This window comes from Dama dama, chromosome 12 (genome assembly GCF_033118175.1).
Source record: "Dama dama isolate Ldn47 chromosome 12, ASM3311817v1, whole genome shotgun sequence".
In the NCBI taxonomy this organism is placed as follows: Eukaryota; Metazoa; Chordata; class Mammalia; order Artiodactyla; family Cervidae; genus Dama; species Dama dama.
The window spans coordinates 766,847-792,893 of NC_083692.1; the positions used below are offsets into that span (position 1 = coordinate 766,847).

At 44.4% G+C, this 26,047-nt stretch overlaps 1 protein-coding gene across 1 annotated transcript; it reads right to left on the bottom strand.

Annotated features, from left to right (window-relative positions):
• Nucleotides 1–19,312: 19,312 nt before the first annotated feature.
• Nucleotides 19,313–21,024, bottom strand: LOC133065911 (nuclear nucleic acid-binding protein C1D). The gene has a single exon (XM_061156386.1). It carries the CDS (start codon nucleotides 20,984–20,986, stop codon nucleotides 20,561–20,563), a length of 426 nt encoding a protein of 141 aa, XP_061012369.1. The 5' UTR covers nucleotides 20,987–21,024; the 3' UTR covers nucleotides 19,313–20,560.
• Between the last annotated feature and the right edge of the window lie 5,023 nt (nucleotides 21,025–26,047).

Consider the following 26,047-nt stretch of genomic DNA (forward strand, 5'->3'; position numbering starts at 1 on the left):
CCCTGGAGGCTCCGTGGTAAAGACTCCGCCCCAGTGCTGGAGATGCAGGTGTGATCCCTGGGATGGGAAGACCCCACATGCGATGGAGCCCGTGTGCCACAACTGCGGAGCCTGTGCTCTAGAGCCTGGAAGCCACAACGCCGAGCTGACATACTGCAACTACTGAAGCCCGTGAGCCCCACAACGAGAGGAGCCACTGCAGTGAGAAGCCCACACACCACTAGTTATGGCCCACGCTCATCCAAACTAGGGGAAAGCCCACACACGAAGACCCAACACAGCCAAAAATAAATACAATCGTTTTCCTAAAAAAAAAAAAAAAAAAAAAAAAAAAATGCATGTCTGACAAAGAATCTGCACTCAAATTGTCCAAGAATGCTAGAGCAAACAAGCCCATTCATAACTGGTAAAGATTGAAATAGACACCTGGCCACGGAGGGTATACTGATAGTAAACAATCATACAAAAACATACTCAAGATACTGGTGGAATGCATGCACAGCCCCCTTTGGAAGACAGTCTGACAGTTTTTGCAGTAACCACATGGGACAAGCACTGAATTCTATACATGACAAGTGGTGGAAGCCAGGTATCTTACCTTTGGAATGGGAAGTTACAGATAAACAAAAGGAAACGTTACAAGATCCATGGAGACATCATCACAAATTACCTTTAACTGAATATGTTCAAAGGTAAGCTGGAATACATGTATATATTTCCATGTATTGTCAGCCGAGCATATTTAGCTCCTACATGTATGTTTTAAATATCATTCCCTAATACAAGGGAACAGGAAACGTCCCTGGTGGCCCAGTGGTAAAGAATCTGCCTACCAGTGCAAGGAACATGAGTTCAATCCCTGGTCCTAGAAGATTCTACATGTCCGGGGGCAACTAAGCCCCCATACAGCTATTGAGGCTTGCATGCTCCAGAGCCCAAGTTCTGCAACCAGAGAAAGTGCTGCAATGAGAAGCCATGGCACGGCACCTAGAGGGTAGGCTCTGCTCACTACAACTAGACAAACTAGCAATAAAGTCCCAGCATAGTCAAAAATAATTCAATGTTAGAAAAAAAGAGCAGAAGTTCTTTGCAGAAATGACTGAGACTAGGGGTGAGACAGTAAATATATGAGCCAGGTTAATCTTAAATTATGAGAAAGTAAAGACAACCATCAAGCTGTCCAAACTAATAAAAATGAATGATTACACAGTTTTATCTGTATACATTAGCAAATAACAATCTGAAAAGGAATTTAAAAAAACAATTCCCTTTCAATAATGTCAACATTAATAAAATATTTTTCCGTGGATGTAATGAGGATGACAAGACTGGCACACTGGAAATTCTACATGAGTGCTGAAAAATATCCTAAATACATGTAGAGATATTCCATAGCAATGGAAAGACTTAAGATGGCAATACCACGGAATGTATCTTCAATCTGAAATGAAGATTCAATGTGAATTACAAAAGGCTAAAAGGTTGTCGCTAGACCATGAATGATGACAGGATTCTTGGCCTCTAGAGGAGAAGAAGTGAATCCAGGGCCAGTGACGAAGCTTGATCGCTCAGAGCTTTTGTGTCATAAAGTTTTATTAAAGTATAAAAGAGATAGAGAAAGCTGCTGACATAGACTACCCCCTGCTAGTCTTTAGCCAGATGTTATACAGCCACTAGCAGTCTGCTAATGAAAGAAAGGTGATGTCTCAGAGAATGACACCAGGCCCCTCACCCACAACATGCATTGAGATAACATTGGCAGCAGGTGAGTCATCCTGGTCCATAAAATGATTGACATGAATCTTGAAAAAAGGCAGATTTCCAAGCAAATATATAGTTTCCTTAACATAGATTAGGAGCAAGGTATGAGTAAAACATACTGGTTTGTCAGGTTGGTTCTGAGCCTTTAGGAGGAATGACTTGAAGACAGAGTCTAGGGTAAATACATAGTACATTAACATAGCTTAAGACAAACATTTCCATAAGAAGAATGCATTGCTTAGTTCAAGGTTAGAGAAAAGTTAAATTCAGCTGGAGCCAGGAGTCGTCATGGCAACACAGAATTTTAAGAGAAACCTCCTTTTAAATTTGTATCGAGAAAGGGAAAAACTGTAACATTAGTTTGTTTCCTCCTGGCTCCTAAGAGAGAGATTAAAAAAAAAGTCTGACACTTGCAGCCTATTCCCTCTGTCTGGAGACCCCTGGCCTTCCTGCCTGTTACCCTCTCGGGGCCTTTAGGAAGCAATACACAAGCTGACCCTAACATACACTTGGAACGACAAGGTACTCCAAAGAGCCAAAACAATCACACGAGTCTGCAGTTCAAAAGTCCTCTGGTGTGCTGGGCTAAGTTGCTTCAGTCACGTCAGACTGTCAGAGCCTGCCAGGCCCCTCTGTCTATGGGAATTTTCCAGGCAAGAACACTGGAGTGGGTTGCCACGCCCTCCTCCAGGGGATCCTCCCAATCCAGTGATCTAATTCCTGCATTGGCGTGTAGGTTCTTTACCACTAGCACCACCTGGGGCAAAAGTGCCTAAATGGAGATCAGGGAAACCTAGTTAGGAGAAGGGACTCAGAGAAAAGGAAGTGAAGGAAGGAGATTCTTAGTCACACTCAGAGAAGCTGAGCAGGTAGTTCTGCAGGTGGAAAAGGAGGAGGAAGCAGGCTGGAGCTATGTAGAAGATGAAAGAGGGAACTAAAGCAGGGGCCCCCAACCTCTAGGATCTAATGCCTGATGATCAGAAGTGGAGCTGAAGAAATAATAGGAATAAGTGTTCGGTCACTCAGTCGTGCCCAACCCTTTGTGACCCTACGGACTGTAGCCTACAAGACTCCTCAGTCCATTGAATTCTTCAGGCAAGAAACCTGGAGTGGGCTGTCATTTCCTTCTCCAGGAGATCTTCCCGACCCAGGGATTGAACCTGGGTCTCCCATATTGCAGGCAGACTCTTTACCAACTGAGCCACCAGGGAACAGGAAGAGAAATAGAGTGCACAATAAATGGATTGCACTTGAAACATCCCCAAACCTTCCCCCACCCCTGTCTGTCAAAAAACCATCTTCCAAAAAAATTCCCGAGGTCAGGGAAGGAACTTCAAGTGTACTCAGCTGTCCCAGGTTGCTGGCTTAGGGAGATGCTGAAGCAGGGGTGTCCCAAGAGGTAGAACCTCCCTTGCATGGGGTCCTCAACAGACCTCCGATAGCCTTGGTGATGATCGGAGAGATGTTTCATTTTTTTTAATATCCCTGTTGGATAAACTTAAAACTTAGCAATTCTTTTACAGTCTTCCTAAGAAAAGTTTTTCTTTCTTCACTGACCCATGAAGTACCAACTGTGATGATCACTGTTCTAATATACCTCATAGTGTTGCTGACACTATGGATATAATTGTGTGAAACTGAACTTATTCAATAAAAATGATGAAGCTTTCCAAGGGTTGGGGAGTATAATGAAAATACTCCATAAGATGCACAGCTGGTAGGCACATTCTTTATAAAAGCCTTTTACACTTCCACCAATAGTTTATTCTCAATCTCAACACTTGCCAATTAATGACCATGCTGGGTAGGAAGCTCATTAAAAACCCAGGAGCCAGGGTTCTTGGAAGGATATCCCATTCTCTCTTGAACAGTCCTCCACCCTCTCTGGGTCTCAGGTTCTTCATCTGTAAAATCATGGACAATTGACTATAATTCATTCCTGGAACCCAAGCCTATTGAGACGGATGGGAAACGTTACTCCAAGTCCTGGATGATAGACCAGATTTAAAGAAAAATACGTCATTGCTGCTTTTCAGTCAAACAGACAAATACAATGAAGGCAGGAGAACCTGGCCCTAAGGGATTTGCCTAGGGGTCTAGTCTGGGAAATTCTTACACATCAGGAGATGGCTCCGAGCTGGATTTCCACAAACAAGAACATCCATGCAGAGGACAAGCCTGCAGAGCTCTGTGCGCATCAGCCACAGGAAGAGACTGCCTCTCCACAGCCAGCAGCATTTACAAGTGACCTCCTAAGGTCTTCACCAAACTACTGGGGCACCTCTGGGTTTTCTGTTTCCCTCACTTTTCTGACTCAGGAAAACATACATTTCTTCATAGAATGCCACAGTGAAAGGAAAATAGACCTTCAATTTTTAGACCCCAATTTGGAAAAAACTTGGAGCTTTTTTTTTTTTTTAATTAAAGCACCACATAATTTAAAAATTTTACATGTTCTAATTATTCAGTTCCAAAACACCACACTTATTGCACAGGGTCCCCATGGAAAGAACCCCTGTCAGCAGGACAGCCACAGATTCCCCCACAAAAGGGCAGCAAGGTGCCCTCCTGCCTTCTTTCCTGCCTGGGTGGCCACCAGGTTTTTAAATCCATGCACCCTACTAAGTTTCCAGGGTGCAATTCGTGGACCCTTCCCTTTCCCATCCCAGCAGGTGGTCAAGGACCCGCTGGCCTGCAAACTGCCAGTAGCAGGGCTGGGCCAGCCGGCCAGAGTGCGGGCTGTGGAACCCCAGCAGGTGAAATCACCAGGCAGGATAAATCCCTTGGACTTCCTGGGGACCTCGCTGCAGGCACTAGGCTGCTTGGGAAAACCGCGGGTCTGAGCTTTATGCGAAGGGGTAAAGTGGTAAAGGCTTTGACGCCAATGGCGAGGCCTTTCTGCGACCGCCAAGTTAGGGGGCTCCGAAACTCTGCCAACAGAGAGGGCAGAATATGTGGTTCCCTGCTCCACCCTGCGCCACCGAGCCCCAGTTCCCTTACCTGTGGTCCGCACCCCTCCGCTCCGCTCACTGGATGCCGATTGATGGGGAACCAGGAGCCCACGAAATGGGCGTTCCCTGCCGCAATGGAGAGCCCTGAGACCTGGGCCCCCACTGCCTAGGAGCTCGGAGGAGGCGCGCTCCGCCCCCGAAGCGGGCCAAGTATGCTCCGCCCACACGCCGACTCCCAGGAGAGGCCTGAGGCCCTCTCTACTGCCGCCAGGTGATCTACTGCCGCCAGGTGAAATCCATCCAGGAGCGAATCCACCGCACCGAGACAACCCAAGCTTTTTATCAGCTGTGAAGTGAAGTCGCTCAGTAGTGTCTGACTGTGACCCCATGGACTGTAGCCTACCAGGCTCCTCTGTCCATGGAATTTTCCAAGCAAGAGGAAATGGGTTGCCCTTTCCTTCTCCAGGGGATCTTCCCAACCGAGGGATCGAACCCTGATCTCCGGCACTGCAGGCAAACGCTTTACCATCTGAGCCACCAGGGAAACCCCACGCTAGGTACCTGGAAAGGGGGAGGAGGGCGAGGCGCAAGGCTCGCCCCGCGGGCCACCGCCCCGACGTCGACCCCCACCGCGTCCCCGCCCGCGGCCGCCCGCGGGCCTGGGCGCTGCCGGCCCGTAGGCATGGGGGCCCCATCGGGCGCCGGTCGACTGCCGCCCGAAGGCCCACGCTGACGCCAGACGACCACCCCTACATCCCCCCGAAACGGGGCAGAGCCCTCCTCCACCACCTCGCACACCCGTACGGCTGCCCCCCGGACCCCGTCCTCTCCCCTCAAACACCGGGGCCCCCTACCCGCGCCCGCTCCCCAGGCACCCTTCTCCCCCCACCACCAAGGGCAGAGGGAAGGGGCTCCGACAGGAAGCGTGGCGCCAAGCGGGCAGGGGACACGACAGAGGTAAGGGGGGCGAGAGAACCGGACAAGACAGCCGCGGGAGGCGTGGGGAAGGGGGGTTGGGAGCAAGCCCCGAGGCTCGGAGGGCGTGGGGAGGCGCCTGGCGACCGCGCGGCAGGCCCAGAGCAGCGGACGACCGACGACCGGCCGAGACAGACAGGCCCAGGGCCAGCGGCAGGAGGCAACGGGCAGGCAAGCGGCCCCGCGGCGGGGAGCCGCCACCCGTCACGCCGCACAGCCCGCGAGGCGCGACCGGAGGATCCCGGCCCTGTGGTCCGCGGCGGGGGCGTGTGGAGAGGCCGGCGCCACGGGTAAAGGCGCGTGGTGTGGGGCGGGGAGGCTCTGAGCACCCCTTCCCCCCACCAACCCTCGGACCCAACCTCGAGGGAACGTGGCGGGGAGGTCGGGCAGAAGAGGGACACGGGAGACGACGCCACCGGGCGCGGGGCAAGAGTGCCGGGCGGGGCGCCAGGCCGGGGATGGAGGGGCGGGCGGGAAGGCGGAGGAGAGCGCGTTTCCCACCCGACCCCCACTCTGCACGCCGCCCCCCACCTTCTCGCGCGGCTCCTCACCCCCTTCAACCAGAAAGGCCACCGGACCGGACCGCCCGCCCCAGGGGCAACTCCTTCCAGACGTCTTTCCCTCCCTTCCTTCCCATCCCACTGGTGCAGAAGAGGCTCAGGGGCGGGGCGGGGCGGGGCCGGGCGGGGCGATGATATTCTATAGAACCAGAGAAAATTGGTTAAAATAAAATTTTTTCTTGCAAACTGTAAAGCTGGTTCTTTTGCATATGCAATTAAAAACAATTAGCTTGTTAAAAAGGCCTGCCTAGGGCAAAGCTTGAAGTTAACCCTTTCCTTGGAAAACACTGCCCACTTTGCCTGAGACTTCAGCCTTGGGCAAATGAGAGCTTCAAGCTCCCCCCCCCCGCCAAAAAAAGGAGGTCAAAGAGATATTTTAAATCTTAGGCAGAAAACTAGAAGATCTCTGTCTGTCTGTGTGGATTTATGTATGTCTCAGAGTGAGTCTTCTGTTTTTTGATAATATTGCTGAAGTTGTGAGTTCTTATTTAAATAATCTAAAGAAAAGGAAGCCCTTACAAATCAAACAGTTCTAAATACAAGAAAAAATTGACCTAAATGAATTTTAGATTCATATGAACTGGGAAATAGTCAATATTAAATATCTAGTATTTATTTTTTTTTTTTTGCTCCTCTAATATAGACATGTCTAAGAGTCATTAACATTAAGCATAAAATTTTCATAGTGCCTAGGTTTATTATAAGTTAAATATTGCTATAGTGTTATATCTGTCACAAGCTTGTCAACAAAGTTCCTCTAAAAACAAAAAATCTCCTAAAAATGCAAATGTGATATGAGTTTTTAGATAAACTATTAAAAATATTTATACTTTAAAATATCTATCTATAATAGTCTTGATTGAAGGCAGAGGAGAAGGGGACAACAGAGGATAAGATGGTTGGATGGCATCACTGACTCGATGGACATGAGTTTGAGCAAGCCCTGGGAGTTGGTGATGGACAGCGAAGCCTGGCATCCTGCAGTCTGTGGGGTCACAGGACATGGAACAACAGACTGGTTCCAAATAGGAAAAGGAATATGTCAAGGCTATATATTGTCACCCTGCTTATTTAACTTATATGCAGAATACATCATGAGAAACACTGGACTGGATGAAGCACAAGCTGGAATCAAGATTGCCAGGAGAAATATCAATAACCTCAGATATACAGATGACACCACCCTTATGGCAGAAAGGGAAGAACTAAAGAGCCTCTTGATGAAATTGAAAGAGGAGAGTGTAAAAGCTACCTTAAAGCTCAACATTCAGAAAACTAAGATCATTGCATCTTGCCTCATCACTTCATGGCAAATAGATGGGAAAACAGTAGAAATGGTGGCAGACTTTATTTTGGGGGCTCAGAAATCACTGCAGATGGTGACTGCAGCCATGCGATTAAAAGAAGCTTGCTACTGCTGCTGCTAAGTCACTTCAGTCGTGTCTGACTCTGTGCGACCCCATCCCTGGGATTCTCCAGGCAAGAACACTGGAGTGGGTTGCCATTTCCTTCTCCAATGCATGACAGTGAAAAGTGAAAGTGAAGTTGCTCAGTCATGTCTGACTCTTAGCGACCCCATGGACTGCAGCCTACCAGGCTCCTCCATCCATGGGATTTTCCAGACAAGAGTACTGGAGTGGGTTGGCATTGCCTCCTCTGAAAAGATGCTTACGACTTGGAAAGAAAGTGATGATCAAACTAGACAACATATTAAAAAGCAGAGACGTTACTGTGCCAACAAGGATCCATCTAGTCAAGGCTATGGTTTATCCATGTGTCATGTATGAATGTGAAAATTGGACTATAAAGAAAGTTGACTGACAAAGACCTGATGCTTTTGAACTGTGGTGTTGGAGAACACGCTTGAAGGTCGCTTAGACTACAAGGAGACCCAACCACTCCATCCTAAAGGAAATCAGGCCTGAATATACATTGGAAGGACTAATATGAATCTGAAACTCCAATACTTTGGCCACTTGATGTGAAGAGCTGACTCATTTGGATGTCACTTTGATTTCCCTGTGAGTGTGGGAACCCGACCTAGGCGCAGGGCCTCAGGGGCTATTGCCACTGAATAATGACATTAAAGCAAGTGCATTCCAGCCCTCTGTGACTCTCAGCACACAAGAGACTAGGAAAGCTGTCTATCTTGGAGGAAGGAAAGGCAGGCAACAGAATGTGTTTTCAGGGGTTTGGCTCCTCAGAGGTCGGACCTCCAAGCCTGCTCCGAGGGCTTCAATTCCCAAGTAAGGGCCGTGTGTCACCCTGCATGTTCTGAGCCTTGCAAACACATTTCTAGGTCAGCGCAGTACTGCCCATGAGGAAGGAGGCTGCAGGAGTGTGTCTGAGGGGGCCAGGTGCCATGCTGGGGTCACATGGCCGAGGGCACCTGGCACCTCCAATGGGCCCCTGGTGAAGACTGGCAGGTCAGCACCTAGCTTGCAAAAAACTGAAGCAGGTAGCAAAGCTAGCTCTGGCAGGAGGAAGCAAACAGCCATGGGAGGCCTTTGCAAGCAGTTGCTGGGCAGCCCTGTGTTAGGGCTCCTCAGGCGAAAAAAGCCAGTTTGGGACACAGGTCCAGGCTCCAGGGGGGCACCCAGGGTATTCTGCCCGCAGGAGCCAAACACAGTGCAGACAGGCCTAAGCTCACGAGCTCGCTCCTTCAGAGCAAACGTGACGGAACAGCCATGTGGAGGTTGGCTGGACGTTCCCTGGGAGTGTGGGAGCCCTCCCTGGGCACGGGGCCCCAGGGGCCATTGCCACTGCCAACTGACCTCCCAGCCAGTGCTTCCCAGGCAGGGGTGACTCTCAGCCCACAGGCGGCTGGGGACGCTATCTTCCTTGGAGGCAGGAAAGTCAGCCCCAGAGAGTTTGTTTTCAGTCCTCTGTCGAGCGGCCAGTGTGTGGCTCCTCAGACGCCAGACCTCCAGGCCTGCTCCCGGGGCCTCAATTCCCGAGTCAGGGCCGGCTGTCTGCCTGCACTTTGCGAGGCTTGCAAACACATTGTTAGGTCAGCGCGGTCCTGCCCATGGGACAGGGGACTGTCCCATGGGGAATGAGGCTGCGGGAGTACGTCTGAGGGGGCCGGTTGCCATGCCAGTGTCACCTGGCTGAGGGCACCTGGCACCTCCCACAGGCCCCTGGTGAGGGTTGGCAGGCTGGCCCCTGGTGTGCCAAATGGCAGAGCGGGAAGCAAAGCTAGCTCTGGCAGGAGGAAACAACAGCCACGGGAGGGCTTTGAAAGCAGTTTCTGGGCCGCTCCCCAGGTGAAAAATGCCAGTAGTGCCCCTAGGCCCGGGTTCCAGGTGGGCGCCCAGGGTGTTCTGCCCGCAAGAGCCGAGCACGGTGCAGACAGGTCTAGGCTTGCAAGCTCGCTCCTGCAGAGCAAACATGACGGAAAAGCCATGTGGAGGTTGCCTGGACGTTCCCTGGGAGTGTGGAAGCCCTCCCTGGCTGCGGGGACACAAGGGCCATTGCCACTGCAAAGTGACCTCCCCAAAAGCGCTTCCTAGCCAGGGGTAACTGTCAGCCCGCGGGCGGCTGGGCCACTATCATCCTTGGAGGCAGGAAAGGAAGCCCCAGAGAGTGGGTTTTCAGGCCTCTATTGCGCAGCCAGCGTGTGGCTTCTCAGATGCCAGATGGCCGGGCCTGCTCCCAGGGCCTCAATTCCTGAGTCATGGCCGGGTATCTGACAGCACTCTGTGAGACTTGCAAACACATTCCTAGGTCAGTGCAGTCCTGCCCATGGGGAAGAAGGCTGCGGGCGTGCATCTGAGAGGGCCAGGTGCCATGCTGGGTTCATCTACCCGAGGGCACCTAGTGCCTCCCATTATCCCCTGCTGAGGGGTGGTGGGACAGCCTCAGGGGTACCCAATGAAGGAGCGGGGAGCAAAGCTACCTCTGACAGAAGGGAGCAAACAGTCATGGGAGGCCTTTGAAGCAGTTGCTGGGCTGCCCTGCGTTAGGGCTCCCTGGTGAAAAATGCCTGTTGGGGCCCCTAGGCCCAGGCTCAAGGTGGGCACCCAGGGTGTTCTGCTCGCAGTAGCCAAGCAAAGTGCAGACAGGGCAAGACTCAAGAGGTCTCTCTGGCAGAGCAAACCTGATGGAAAACCCATGTGGAAATTGCCTGTACGTTCCCTGGGAGTGTGGGAGCCCTCCCTGGGCCCTGGGACCCAGGGGCTATTTCCACAGCAAAATGACCTCCCAGCCAGTGCTTCCCAGCCAGGGATGACTCTCAGCCCGCAGGCAACTGGGGATGCTATCGTCCTTGGTGGCAGGAAAGGCAGGCCCAGAGAGTGGGTTTTCAGGCCTCTTGTGCAGCCAGTGTGTGGCTCCTCAGATGCCAGACCTCAAGGCCTGCTCCTAGGGCCTCAATACCTGAGTCAGGGCCAGGAGCCTGCCTGCACTCTGCAAGCCTTGCAAACACATTCCTAGGTCAGTGTGGTCCTGCCCATGGGTGAGGAGGCTGTGGGGGTGCATCTGAGGGGGCCAAGTGCCATGCCGGGATCACCTGGCACCTCCCATGGGCCCTCGGCAAAGTGTGGTGGGCTGGCCCCTGGAATGACCAATGCTGGAGTGGGGAGCAAAGCTAGCTCTGGCAGAAGGAAGCAAACTGCCATGGGAGGCCTTTGCCAGCAGTTGCTGGGCTGCCCCACATTAGGGCTCCCTGGGCAAAAAATGCCAGTTGGGGCCCCTAGGCCCAGGCTCCAGGTGGGCACCCAGGGTGTTAGGAAATGCCAAAGAATGTTCAAGTTCAGTTCAGTTCAGTTGCTCAGTCATGTCCGACTCTTTGTGGGAGTTTGAGCATACTTTGGCATTGCCTTTCTTTGGGATTGGAATGATAACTGACCTTTTCCAGTCCTGTGGCCACTGCTGAGTTTTCCAAATTTGCTGGTATATTGAGTGCAGCACTTTCACAGCATCATCTTTTAGGATTTGAAATAGCTCAACTGGAATCCCATCACAATTGCACTCATCTCACATGATAGCAAAGTAATGCTCAAAATTCTCTAAACCAGGCTTCAACAGTATGTGAACCATGAATGTTGAGATGTTCAAGCTGAATTTGGAAAAGGTAGAGGAAACAGAGATCAAATTGACAAATCTGTTGGATCATCAAAAAAGAAACAGAGTTCCAGAAAAATATCTACTTCTGCCTTATTGACTACACCAAAGCCTTTGACTGTGTGGATCACAACAAACTGTGGAAAATTCTTAAACAGATGGGAATACCAGACCACCTGACCTGCCTCCTGAGAAATCTATATGCAGATCAAGAATCAACAGTTAGAACTGGACATGGAACAACAGACTGGTTCCAAATCAGGGAAGGAGTATGTCAAGGCTGTATACAATCACCTGGCTTATTTAACTTATATGCAGAATGCATCATGAGAAACGCTGGACTGGATGAAGCACAAGCTGGAATCAAGATTGCCGGGAGAAATAACAATAACCTCAGATACACAACAACACCAGCCTTATGGCAGAAATCAGAGAAGTACTAAAGAGCCTCTTGATGACTGTGAAAGAGGAGAGTGAAAAAGTTGGCTTAAAATTCAACATTCAGAAAAATAAGATCATGGCATCCGGTACCATCACTTCATGGCAAATAGATGGGGAAACAATGGAAACAGTGAGAGGCTTTATTTTCTTGGGCTCCAAAATCACTGCAGATGGTGACTGCAGCCATGAAATTCAAAGAAACTTGCTCCTTGGAAGAAAAACTATGCCCAAACTAGACAGCATATTAAAAAGCAGAGACATTACTTTGCTGACTCAGGTCCATCTAGTCAAAGCTATGGCTTTTCCAGTAGTAATGTATGGATGTGAGAGTTGGACTATAAAGAAAACTGAGCACTGAAAAATTGATGCTTTTGAACTGTGGTGTTGTAAAAGACTCTTGAGAGTCCCTTGGACTGCAAGGAGATCCAACCAGTCAATCCTAAAGGAAATCAGTCCTGAATAGTCATTGGAAGGACAGATGCTGAAGCTGAAGTTCCAATACTTTGGCCACCTATTGCAAAGAACTGACTCATTTGAAAACACCCTGATGCTGGGAAAGATTGAAGGCAGGAGGAGAAGGGGATGACAGAGGATGAGATGGATGGATGGCATCACTGATTCAATGGACATGAGTTTGAGCAAGCTCTGGGAATTGGTGATGGACAGGGAAGCCTGGTGTGCTGCAGTCCATGGGGTCATAAAGTGTTGGACAAGACTGAGAGACTGAATTGAACTGAAGCTCTTCCTAACTAAGGTCTTGGTGATGACTTTACCTAAGGCCCAGACACTGTCATTAATAACCTAACTGTTTCCCTATATAACACCCTAATTGCGGCCCTAACTCATGACCTGACAATGGTCCTATTTCTCTGATCCTGTTCCTTCATAAGGTCAAGAACCTCCTCCTCACACAGGCCCTGACACTGTCAATAATAATGACCTGACTTTTTCCCTAAGTAACACCCTGATTTTGTCACTAACTAATGCCCTGACACTGGTTCTAACTACTGCCCTGATGCTGGTCCTATTGAAAGCCCTGAGATACCCCTAAGGAGCAACCTTACCTGAAGCCTTGACCCTGTCCCTAGCGTAGGCCTTGATGCTGTCCCTTATAGTCTATGCTGTCACTAAATATCCCTCTGATTCTGTCCATAAACAAGGCACTGAATATGTCCCTAATAAAGTCTCTGAAGTGTCCCTTATGAACAGCCTTAACTGACTCTTACTAAGGCCATCAAGTTATCTCGGAGGTCCTGACACTGTCTCTAAGGCCCTGATTCTGGCTCTAACGGCCTGACGCTGACCCTTACTAAGTCGTTGCCCAGGAGTTTTCCCAGGCTGCTGGTCAGCTTTCTGTTCTCCTCATCTCTCGCCAGCTGCTGGCCATTGGCCATTCTGAGATTCTGTGATGCGGTGGACCCACATAGGGTGTGCCTGAGGAGGCTTACCTACTGGAGGACAGTCACGGCCATTCTGAGATTCTGTGATGTGGTGGTCCCACATAGGGTGTGCCTGAGGCGGCTTACCTACTGGAGGACGGTCACGGCCATTCTGAGATTCTGTGATGCGGTGGTCCCGCATAGGGTATGCCTGAGGAGCCTTACCTGCCAGAGGACAGTCATGGCCATTGTGAGATTGTGTGATGCGGTGGTCCCACATAGGGTGTGCCTGAGGAGGCTTACCTGCCAGAGGACGGTCACGGCCATTCTGAGATTCTGTGATGTGCTTGACCCACACAGGGTGTGTCTGAGGAGGCTTACCTGCCGGAGGACGGTCACGGCCATTCTGAGATTCTGTGATGCGGTGGTCCCGTATAGGGTATGCCTTACCTGCCAGAGGACAGTCATGGCCATTGTGAGATTGTGTGATGCGGTGGTCCCACATAGGGTGTGCCTGAGGAGGCTACCTGCCGGAGGACAGCCACGGCCATTCTGAGATTCTGTGATGCGGTGGTCCCACACAGGGTGTGCCTGAGGAGGCTTACCTGCCGGAGGACAGTCACAGCCATTCTGAGATTCTGTGATGCGGTGGTCCCACACACGGTGTGCCTGAGGAGGCTTACCTGCCAGAGGACGGTCACGGCCATCCCACCCTCCAAGGGACAGTGGCTATGGGTGGGAATCTCTCAGCAAGTGTCTGACCTCAGGTTCTGTGTTGCTGTTTGCTGTAAAACCCTTGGAGTTACTTCAGTAACATTTTTAAATGGATCTCCCCCTTGGCATATTTATAAGATAAATTTTTACTGAATTAAAATTCAGGAACATTATTAGAATGAGCAGGAAGACAAAGGATGTTCCCCAATGATCTATTACTTGGAGGATTTTACAATTCTCATGAGAAAACACTCACTCTCATCACCCTCTAGGCATCAGTATGAGATAGGAATCATCTGCATTCTTTATTTATCCCTCTGAATCTTTCAGAACCTTTCCTTCAGGAGAAATCTCTGGGCTCTTCAGGAACTGTGAGTGGCGATGTCAGGTAAATCTGAGACTGAAAAGCAAGAGGAAAAGAGAAGGTGAGGAGATGAGAATTCTTGATGGAGAAGCAGGGGCATCCATGTTCAATCTCAACCTAAGAGTCTGAATTAGTATCCAGTGAAAGGAAGGACCACCAGGACTTGGCCCCACTGGCCTTGTCACCTGGTGTGAGGACTGGAGACACCCAAACTGTCCTGGCCCCTTTCAGAGAAATAAACACCATGGGAGAACACCATGGGACCCACATTGGAAAAGGTCATTGCTATGAAGTAAGATGTACTTTTCAAGAAAGTGAAGGATGATCCCTTGGTTCTCAAAGACTTGCAAAGATTCCGTGTTGTTCTGGAGACATGTTGAAGCCTCCAGTCTTTGAGGGCAGTGATGAGAAGGAACTGTGCTCAAAACCATCCAGCACTCACTCCTTGAGGGTGCTGAGGATGACCAGTGTCCAGCCCAAGGGTGTTGTGTGCCTGAAACCCCCTTATCATCTGGGATGGAAGGGGCCCCACAGGCACCCCACTGGGTCAGCGGGGTCTCGACTTGTAGGCTACAGACCTTTTTCGCGTACATGATCTGCAAACATCTTGTGCCATTTTGGATGGTGGATCTTTTTCCTTATTCCTTTTGTGCACAACAACTTTTGTTTTGAAGAAGTTTAATTCATCTCTTTTGTCTTTTTTTGTTTGTGGTTTTGGTAGCAGGTCTAAGAAATCATGACCAAATCCAAAGTCATGAAGTTTTTCTCTCATGTTTTCTTCTATGGGGTGTATAATTTTGGTTCTTACATCTAGGCCTTTGATCCATTTTGAGTTGATTTTGAATAGTGAGGGAAGTAGGGGTCCAACTTTGTTCTTTTGCATGTGGGATCTGGTTGTTCCAGCACCTGTACTAAATGTTGGGGAAAATATTTGCAAATGAGGCCACCAAAAAGGCCTAATTTCCAAAATACACAAACAGCACATGCATCTAAAAAAAATAAATAATTAAAAAATGGGCAGGTATAAATAGACATTTCTCCAAAGAAGACATACAGATGATCAACAGGCACATAAAAAGACCCTTCACACTGCTAATTATTAAAGCAATGCAAATCAAAACTACAATGAGGTATCACCTGATAGTCATCAGAACGGCATCAATAAAATGTCTACAAATAACAAATGCTGGTGAGGGGGTGGAGAAAATGAAATCTCATACACTGTTGGTGGGAATTGATGCAGCCACTGTGGAAAACAGTATGGAGGATCCTCAAAAAACTAAAAAGTTGCCATATGAATTAGCAATCCCACTCCTGGGCATATATCCAGACAAAGCTATAATTCAAAAAGATACATTCACCACTATGTTCATAGCAGCACTATTCACAACAGCAAAGATGTGAAAGCAACCTACCTGTCCAACAACTGATGAATGGATAAAGATGCATGTGTGTGGCTGTGGGGTGTGTGTGTGTGTGTGTGTGTGTTTATACAGTCCATGGGGTTGCAAAGAGTCGGACACAACTGAGCGACTTCACTTTACTTCACTTCACTATATATATATGTATCTGCCATACACACATGAGGTACACACATTATTTAACTTATTTGTGCAACTATGTGAAAGTAATTAATATCACAAAACTGCATACTTAAAATGAATTAAATGGTTAGTGCCACATTTTGTATTTTTAATGACAATGAGAAAAAAGTGTAGTGGTCATAATTGTTACAACATAAATGAATATTAAAAACACCCTTAGTGAGAAAAGCCATACCATAAAAGGTCACCCAAATCCCATATTCATCTTGTCTGCTTTAAATCCATCCATCACGGTCGTCCAAATGAGGGGAAACTCAGGAATGGCTCCAGGAAAAGAAAACTGGATCAGGATGGGAAAAGGTACCTTCACACAGTTGGGGCAGCAGGTGAAAGTGGAAGTGGGCCTGTGTATTAAACTATGACACAGAAGTCATGATTTCCTCATGGGGGCTAGGTGTTGGTTCCTCAGGAGAGTGTTACTGTTTTGGGTAAAACACACTGAACTGTGTGAATTGGCAAATATGAGTACTTTTTACCATTATAAAAATTTTCTGTACATTTTAAATTAGTGGAAAGTGAGTTACTTTTCAAAACAACCATGACAATATCATTCAAGAAATCAGGTGAGACAGGCATCAGACTTTGTTATAGAGGCCAAGACTTACCAGACCAAGTTCAACCAAAGTTGTGACACTTATTTCCCTTGTAGGGGTCCATATGTTATTAGTATTAAGAGGCATCGTGGGAAGAGGGTGTTAGTAGCCACTAAGTAGTGGGTCCTATAGATGATCTGGATTGCAGGAGAAACAGTGAGATTTTAGCTTCACAATCTTTCACATTATTTAAAAAAATATGTTAAAAGATAAATTCAGCAAAAAAAAAAAATTACACAAAAATCAATTTTTTTCTATACATGAATAACAAACCATCAAAAAGAATAAGAAAACAATCCTATTCACAATTCAAGAAAAAAAAAAAAACTAGGAATAAATTTAACCAAAGACATAAAAGACCTATGATTAGAAAATTATAGGGCTCTGATAAAGATAGTGAGAACAGAAAAAAAAAAAATATCCTATACTCATGTATCAGGAAAAATATTTTAAAAATATTTTCTACTGAGCCCAAGAGCCTAGAAGCCCATGCTCCACAGCAAGAGAGGCCACTTCCAAGGGAAGCCCACATATTGTAACTAGCAGTAGCCCCACGACCACAACTAATAAAAGCCCAGGCACAACAAAGACCCAGTGTAGCCAAAAATAAAAATAAAACAAAAAATAACTTTTTTATTATTATTATTATTTTTTTTTTTCCAGTGGGTTTTGTCATACATTGATATGAATCAGCCATGGATTTACATGTATTCCCAATCCCGATCCCCGCTCCCACCTCCCTCTCCACCCGATTCCTCTGGGTCTTCCCAGTGCACCAGGCCGGAGCACTTGTCTCATGCATCCCACCTGGGCTGGTGATCTGTTTCACCATAGATAGTATACATGCTGTTCTTTTGAAATATCCCACCCTCACATTCTCCCACAAAGTTCAAAAGTCTGTTCTGTATTTCTGTGTCTCTTTTTCTGTTTTGCATATAGGGTTATTGTTACCATCTTTCTAAATTCCATATATATGTGTTAGTATGCTGTAATGTTCTTTATCTTTCTGGCTTACTTCACTCTGTATAATGGGCTCCAGCTTCATCCATCTCATTAGGACTGGTTCAAATGAATTCTTTTTCATGGCTGAGTAATATTCCATGGTGTATATGTACCACAGCTTCCTTATCCATTCATCTGCTGATGGGCATCTAGGTTGCTTCCATGTCCTGGCTATTATAAACAGTGCTGCGATGAACATTGGGGTGCACGTGTCTCTTTCAGATCTGGTTTCCTCAGTGTGTATGCCCAGAAGTGGGATTGCTGGGTCATATGGCAGTTCTATTTCCAGTTTTTTAAGAAATCTCCACACTGTTTTCCATAGCGGCTGTACTAGTTTGCATTCCCACCAACAGTGTAAGAGGGTTCCCTTTTCTCCACACCCTCTCCAGCATTTATTGCTTGTAGACTTTTGGATAGCAGCCATCCTGACTGGCGTGTAATGGTACCTCATTGTGGTTTTGATTTGCATTTCTCTAATAATGAGTGATGTTGAGCATCTTTTCATGTGTTTGTTAGCCATCTGTATGTCTTCTTTGGAGAAATGGAAACAAAGGACCTATACATAGAAAACTATAAAACACTGATGAAAGAAATCAAAGAGGACACAAACAAATGGAGAAACATACCGTGTTCATGGATTGGAAGAATTAATATTGTCAAAATGGCTATTCTACCCAAAGCAGTCTATAGATTCAATGCAATCCCTATCAAGCTACCAACGGTATTTTTCACAGAACTAGACCAAAGAATTTCACAATTTGTATGGAAATACAAAAAACCTCGAATAGCCAAAGTAATCTTGAGAAAGAAGAATGGAACTGGAGGAATCAACCTGCCTGACTTCAGACTCTACTACAAAGCCACAGTCATCAAGACAGTATGGTACTGGCACAAAGACAGAAATATAGATCAATGGAACAGAATAGAAAGCCCAGAGATAAATCCACGAACCTATGGACACCTTATCTTTGACAAAGGAGGCAAGGATATACAATGGAAAAAAGACAACCTCTTTAACAAGTGGTGCTGGGAAAACTGGTCAACCACTTGTAAAAGAATGAAACTAGAACACTTTCTAACACCATACACAAAAATAAACTCAAAATGGATTAAAGATCTAAATGTAAGACCAGAAACTATAAAACTCCTAGAGGAGAACATAGGCAAAACACTCTCCGACATAAATCACAGCAAGATCCTCTGTGACACACCTCCCAGAATATTGGAAATAAAAGCAAAAATAAACAAATGGGACCTAATGAAACTTAAAAGCTTTTGCAGTACAAAGGAAACTATAAGGAAGGTGAAAAGACAGCCCTCAGATTGGGAGAAAATAATAGCAAATGAAGCAACAGACAAAGGATTAACCTCAAAAATATACAAGCAACTCCTGCAGCTCAATTCCAGAAAAATAAATGACCCAATCAAAAAATGGGCCAAAGAACTAAACAGACATTTTTCCAAAAAATAACTTTTTTTTTTTATATTAATAACATTTATTTCTCTCATGAAGTTACTTTAAAAAAATTGGAATTTAGAAGAGATAAAGGTAAAACAAGGAGTGAAATAACTATAAATGTTCTTCTACTTCAAAAATTGCCTGACATCTGAGCCAGAAGACTTCTGCATTCATCAGTGATTTCCTCTTCATGTGTCATAGAAAGAGTTCAACATGCTTTACAAAATCCATTATATTTTAAGACCATTTCCAATATCTGCTATCATAAATCAAGAAATCCATTTATTCAAGGTTACTTATGGGGAATTAATCACACAGAAAATTTTAACAACTTCTTTTTCAAAAATTAAAGTATAAGTACTTTACTGTATTTGGCATTCCTATACATAATGATGTGAATTCAAAGACTGAAAGCATTAAAGGTATATAATTAAAATTCTTGGGCTTAGACATTTAAAAAGTTTTAATATTTAGAATTCTCACTAACAAATATTACAGAAAAACAAATCAGAATATAAATACAACGTACTCTCCTTCAGATTTCTCCTCTGATTAAGTGGCATTATATAACATACAAAGTTGTTCCAAAATACTTGTACATACTTGTTATACCCTCATAAATATTTTAAAAAAATCTGAAAAAATTGAGGCAAAGTTAACTACCAGCACTATGGACAAAGAACAAAAACTCATGGATTCCTCCACTTCTAAGGACTTCTAAAACCGACCTTCCTAATTTCAAGGAAACATTTACTCAAAAGAGAAAAATTAAAAACAGGTCAGCCATACATTAATAGCTTTGATAGGGTATAGCTATTATGTCAAAATTCAGCCATCAATATACAACCTCATTTCCCATCTAAAGTTAATGAGAATGTATTTTACTTTAAATGGGACATAGTGGCAAAGTGCCAAGAATTAAAGAATAACCTTAAAGTCTTAATTTCATACTTCAAATACCACAAAAAGCAGTAATTCCCAAAATCATGAAAGCATAATGAAATAACTACAGAGAAAAAATGGACATTTAAGTCATTTCACTCTTTCTTAATATCATATAGTGAGAACAGATGTATTTATAACTTCAGCATACGTCATAAAATCATTATTCATTGAAACAGACAAATGTTTATGAGGAACATTTAACTTAAACTTAATAGTTGCTTATAAAATGGCTTTGAAAGACTGACCTAAGCAAATAAGAGTCTGGTCAAGAGGCAGTAAAATATAAATATAAAATATACTACAATGTTGCTTGGGATTACATGTACACACTGCTGTAAATGTATGCATAAAGGTAAAACGCATAACCAACAAGGACCTACTATATGGGAGAGGAGTTTGGGGGAGAATTGATTCATGTATATGTAGGGCTGAGTCCCTTCCCTGTCCACCTGAAACTATCACATTATTAATCAGCTATACTCCCATACAAAATAAAACATTTAAATATATATATATATATACACAGCAATGTTAAAAACCTCATAGTGTTCTATAGGAAAACCAATAAAGATAACAATCTTTCTGGAGGGAAAAGTTTTTACCATTATGAATTTCAAATGCAAGTTTTATACATGAATTCAATAAGGAATACATTTAAACCTTACAGTGCCACATAATCATCATCCATTTTGTGGAAAACAATAAAAATTATGTACTTTTAAAATATGTGTACATCAAAACTGAAAGGTTAATTTTTACTTTTTCCTTTATTGGCAACTTTGGATGCATTTTTAGGTTTTGGTTCCCAAAGGGCATTTTTTACAAATCTTGAAGCCGCACCCCTGTCCAGCTTGCCAGCCTTTTTCTTGTCTGTTATTTCCTTGACTCTGTTCATGTATACTCTGATTCTCTCCAATTCCTGCTTTACTGGATGTTCCTTGGGATTGACTCCCTGGGTTGCCAAATAAACCCAAAACATTGAATTTAGTGTGTAAGCAGAAACTAAATCCACTTTTGCCTGTTCAAGTGGGTCCAACTTCTGCAACAACTCATTTCTAGAAACAGACATCATGGTCTTCAGCATTTCATCCACAGCACCAATGGAATTCTCAAATGCTGATAAATATTCATGAATTTCTACTGGATAGTCTTCATTAATTCCTTCACCTGCCATTACGATCAACTCACGGGCCTTCGACGTCTGCCTTCCGGAAACCAAAAAATAACTTTTAATAAAAGTCTATCAACAAAAGAAAAAATAATGTGGACTTTATAAAATTAAAAATTTCTACTCTATGGAAGACCTTATTCAGAAAACCAAAAGACAAAGCACATATTGTATGTATTCTGTTACTTCAGTCATGTCTGACTCTTTGTGACCCTATGGACTATAACCTGCCAGGCTCCTCTGTCCATGGGATTCTCCAGCCAAGAATACTGGAGTGGGTTGCCACACCCTCCTCCAGGGGATCCTCCCAGCCAAGGGGTCAAACCCACATCTCCTATGTCTCCTGCATTTGCAAGTGGGTTCTTTACCACTAGTGCCATTTTCAAAACACATATCTGAAAAAGGATCTGACTTGAATTATACTAAACAACCTCTTTAAAATTTGGTAAAGATTTAAATACACACCTGGCCAAAGAAGATAGTAAATAAGCATAAAGAGTACACTAAAGATGCTGGTGGAATGCATGTACAGTCAACTTTGGAAGACAGTTTGGCACTTTACTCCAAATCTAAACAGTCTCACCTCAGGATCCAAGAAGTATACCTCTTGTATTTAGACAACTGCTTTGCAAAACTATGAAATAAAAACTAGTATCAAGTAATGTAATAATTAAAAACTTAAAGATATCAGGATGTCCTTCCATAGATGCATTCATAAGTAAATTAGGACACAGACATGTCAAGGGGAGCACAATACAGCACACCCAAAATATGCACATTTGACAAAAGGATTACTTTGGACTGATTAATTTTAAAAAACAGCAGCACCAGGAGAATCTTGGAAAACCAAGTAGAAATGCCATTTTATGAAGCAGATTTACATTTACTAAGGATATCTCCATCTGTAAGGGTGTGTCCCTCTCTGGGACAGGAACTGAATGATGATAAATATCAAGAAAAGCTTGTCTAAGCTGGATGTTAGTCTGCAAAACCACCATACCCTTATTTACCCTTATTTACTGTGATTCACCTTATAAGTAAATTCCCTTAAATGTCTTCTTCCATTCCCTAACCTCCTTCTTTCATTCTTAGCTGATGAAAGTGTTTAAGGTAAAGTCTTGGACCATTCCTTGGACCAGTCTTGGAATACAAAAGTCAAGAGATACCAGGAGTAACAGGCAAACTTGGCCTTGGAGTACAAAATAAAGCAGGGCAAAGGCTAACAGAGTTTTGCCAGGAGAACACACTGGTCATACCAAACACCCTCTTCCAACAACACAAGAGAAGACTCTACATATGACCTACATATGACTCTACATATATGACCTACATCAAATCCCTTATGATTATCCAGTGGAAGTGACAAATAGATTTAAGGCATTAGATCTGATAGACAGAATGCCTGAAGAACTATGAATAGAGGTTCATGACATTGTACATGAGGCAATGATCAAGACCACCCCCAAGAAGAAGAAATGGAAAAAGGCAAAATGGTTGTCTGAGGAGGTCTTACAAATAGCTGAGGAAAGCAGAGAAGCTAAAGGCAAAGGAGAAAGGAAAGATATACCCATTTGAATGCAGAGTTCCAAAGAATAGCAAGGAAAGATAAGAAAGCCTTCCTCAGTGATCAATGCAAAGACATAGAGGAAAACAACAGAATGGGAAAGACTAGAGATCTCTTCAAGAAAATAAGAGATAGCAAGGGAACATTTTGTGCAAAAAATGGGCACAACAAAGGACAGAAGTGGTATGGACCTAGCAGAAGCAGAAGATATTAAGAAGAGGTGGCAAGAATACACAGAAGAACTATACAAAAAAGATCTTCATGACCCAGATAACCACAATGGTGTGACCACTCACCTAGAGCCAGACATCCTGGAATGCAAATTCATGGGGGCCTTAGGAAGCATAACTACAAACAAACTTGTGGGGGGTGATGCAATTCCAATGGAGCTTTTTCAAATCCTAAACGATGATGCTATGAAAGTGCTGCCCTCTATGTGCCAGCAAATTTGGAAAACTCAGCAGTGGCCACGGGACTAAAACACATCAGTTTTCATTCCAATCCCAAAGAAGGGCAATGCCAAAGAATGTTCAAACTACCACACAATTGCACTCACCTCACACACTAGCAAAGTAATGCTCAAAATTCTCCAAGCCAGGCTTAAACAGTACGTGAACCATGAATGTACAGATGATCAAGCTGGATTTAGAAAAGGCAGAGGAACCAGAGATCTAATTGCCAACATCTGCTGGATCATAGAAAAAAATAACAGAATTCCAGAAAAATATCTACTTCTGCTTTGTTGATTATTCCAAAGCCTTTGACTGTGTAGATCACAACAAACTGTGGAAAATTCTTAAAGAGATTGGAATACCAGACCACCTGACCTGCCTCCTGAGAAATCTGTATGGAGGTCAAGAAGCAACAGTTAGAATCAGACAATGAACAAGGGACTGGTTCCAAATTGGGAAAGGAGTACATCAAGACTGTATATTGCTACCCTGTTTATTTAATTTATATGCAGAGTACATCATGTGAAATTCTGGGCTGGATGAAAGACAAGCTGAAATCAAGATTGCTTGGAGAAATATCAATAACCTCAGATACACAGATGACACAACCCTTATGGCAGAAAGTGAAGAACAACTGAAGAGCCTCTTGATGAAAGTGAAAGAGGAGAGTGAAAAAGGCTTAAAACTCAACATTCAAAAAACTAAGATCATGTCATCTGGTCCCATCACTTCATGGCAAATAGATGGGGAAACAATGGAAACAGTGAGAGACTTTATTTTCTTAGGCTCCAAAATCACTGCAGATGGTGACTGCAGCCATGAAATTCAAAGACACTTGCTCCTTGGAAGAAAAGCTATGACCAACCTAGACAGCATATTAAAAAGCAGAGACATTACTTTGCCAATAAAGGTCCATCTAGTCAAAGCTATGGTTTTTCCAGGAGTCATGTATGGATGTGAGAGTTGGACTATAAAGAAAGCTGAGCACTGAAGAATTGATTCTTTTGAACTGTGGTGTTGGAGAAGACTCTTGAGAGTCCCTTGGACTGCAAGGAGATCCAACCAGTCCATCCTAAAGGAAATCAGTCCTGAGTATTCATTGGAAGGACAGATGCTAAAGCTGAAACTCCAACACACTGGCCACATGATGGGAAGAATTGACTCATTTGAAAAAACCCTGATGCTGGGAAAGATTGACAGCGGGAGAAGGGGACGAGAGAGGATGAGATGGTTGGATGGCATCACTGACTCAATGGACATTAGTTTGAGCCAGCTCTGGGAGTTGGTGATGGACAGGGAAGCCTGGTGTGCTGCAGTCCATGGGGTTGTAAACAGTTGGTCTCGACTGAGTGATTGAACTGAACCGAACTTGCACCATTTTAGGAAGTGACTCAGTGTTCCCAGGTATCTTTCAAGTATACACGAATGCATGGCATATATTAAACCTCTGATTTTTTTTTCTCCAATTCATCTCCCTTTCGTTATGAGGATCTCATAAAGAACATCAAAGGGTAGAGAGAAAATTATCTTTACTCTCATATAATGCAACACAATAGTATTCAGAGATACAAAGGAATGAACCACAAACCCATTTATAGAAAAAGCATGCATCTAACACTTACATTACTAAGTGAAGGAATCCGGCCTCAAGTTCTACACACTGTACAAACTTATAAGACATTCTAGAAAAGGCAAAACAGACATAATAAACAGTTTATGGATATGTGGCTGAAATATTTCACATGGTATTGTAGTGACGAATACCTGCCACTGTGAATTTGTCTGAGCACACGGATTTTTGTTTTTAGAACCCAACAAGTAAATTATTACCTATTCACATTCATTTATTTATTCCATTCAAAGACTGGAATGCGGAATTTAACAAAGAATCTGACTGAGAAATGTATGAAAAACTTCAGGACTTCCCTGGTGGTCCAGTGGTTAAGACTCCACGTTGCCAATGCAGGAAAGGTGGGTTCAATTCCTGGTCAGGGACCTAAAGTCCCACATGCCATATATCATAGCCAAGAGATTATTTTTTTAAAGAAGAAAAAGAAAAAAACCCACTCTTAGTGGTAGGACAAAATGAGCTGACTGAAGATCACTGTGGAAATGAATGGAATCTGCAGGCCAAAGGTAAAATGTACCATGCATAAACAATGGACTCTGTAAGTTCTTTCCTATGGGAGGTTGTAGCTAACAGGTCTGAAACTACCGTATCAGTCATTGAATGGAACAAGCACTGAATTTAATAAATGAAAAGTAGTGGAAGCCAGATTTCTTACCACTGGAGTGGGAAGTTACAGGCAGACAAAGAGAGATGGTTACAATCCCTGTGTCATAACAGATCAGGTTGGAGACATCATTATAAACTAGCCTAATACAGAAACACATAGCTCCCTGTGAAAATCTTCATAACTGTGTGTATGCATAGTCTGAGATACATGCATATGTATTTTCATGCATTGTCTACTAAGAATAGTAAGTTCCCACATGCAAGTTTTTACTACCATTCTCTAATAAAAAGGAATAAGGGTTCTTTAAATATGTGGTTGATACTAGGACTGAGACAGTAAATATGTAAAGCAAGATAATCTTAAAATATGAGAAAGAAGTACCAAAAAACCCCATGAAAGCTGAATTATGTAAAATAAAAACAAGAGAGCATAGAAAAAGCTCTCAATAGCCAAAGCAAGAATAAACTAAGCAGTCTAATAACATAGTGCTGGATTATAACCAAAAGTTTAAAATAATTTTCATGTGTCCAAACTGTTTTTTTTTTAAAGAGTTACATAGGTTTTATGAGTAGTGTTGAATAAAAATCGCTATGCAGAAAGATTCTATACAATTGATACAGACACTCAGCTGTCCATCAAGTATGTGAAGCTAACTTCCCTCTCCTCAAGTGTGGGTCCAAAATTATGACTTCCTCCTTAATAAGGCACACAGGATGGACATGGGGAAAATCAATAATAAAGACAAATAACAAATGTTGGCAAAAATGTACAGAAATTAGAACTCCAACTTTACTTGTGGAGATGTAAAACAGTG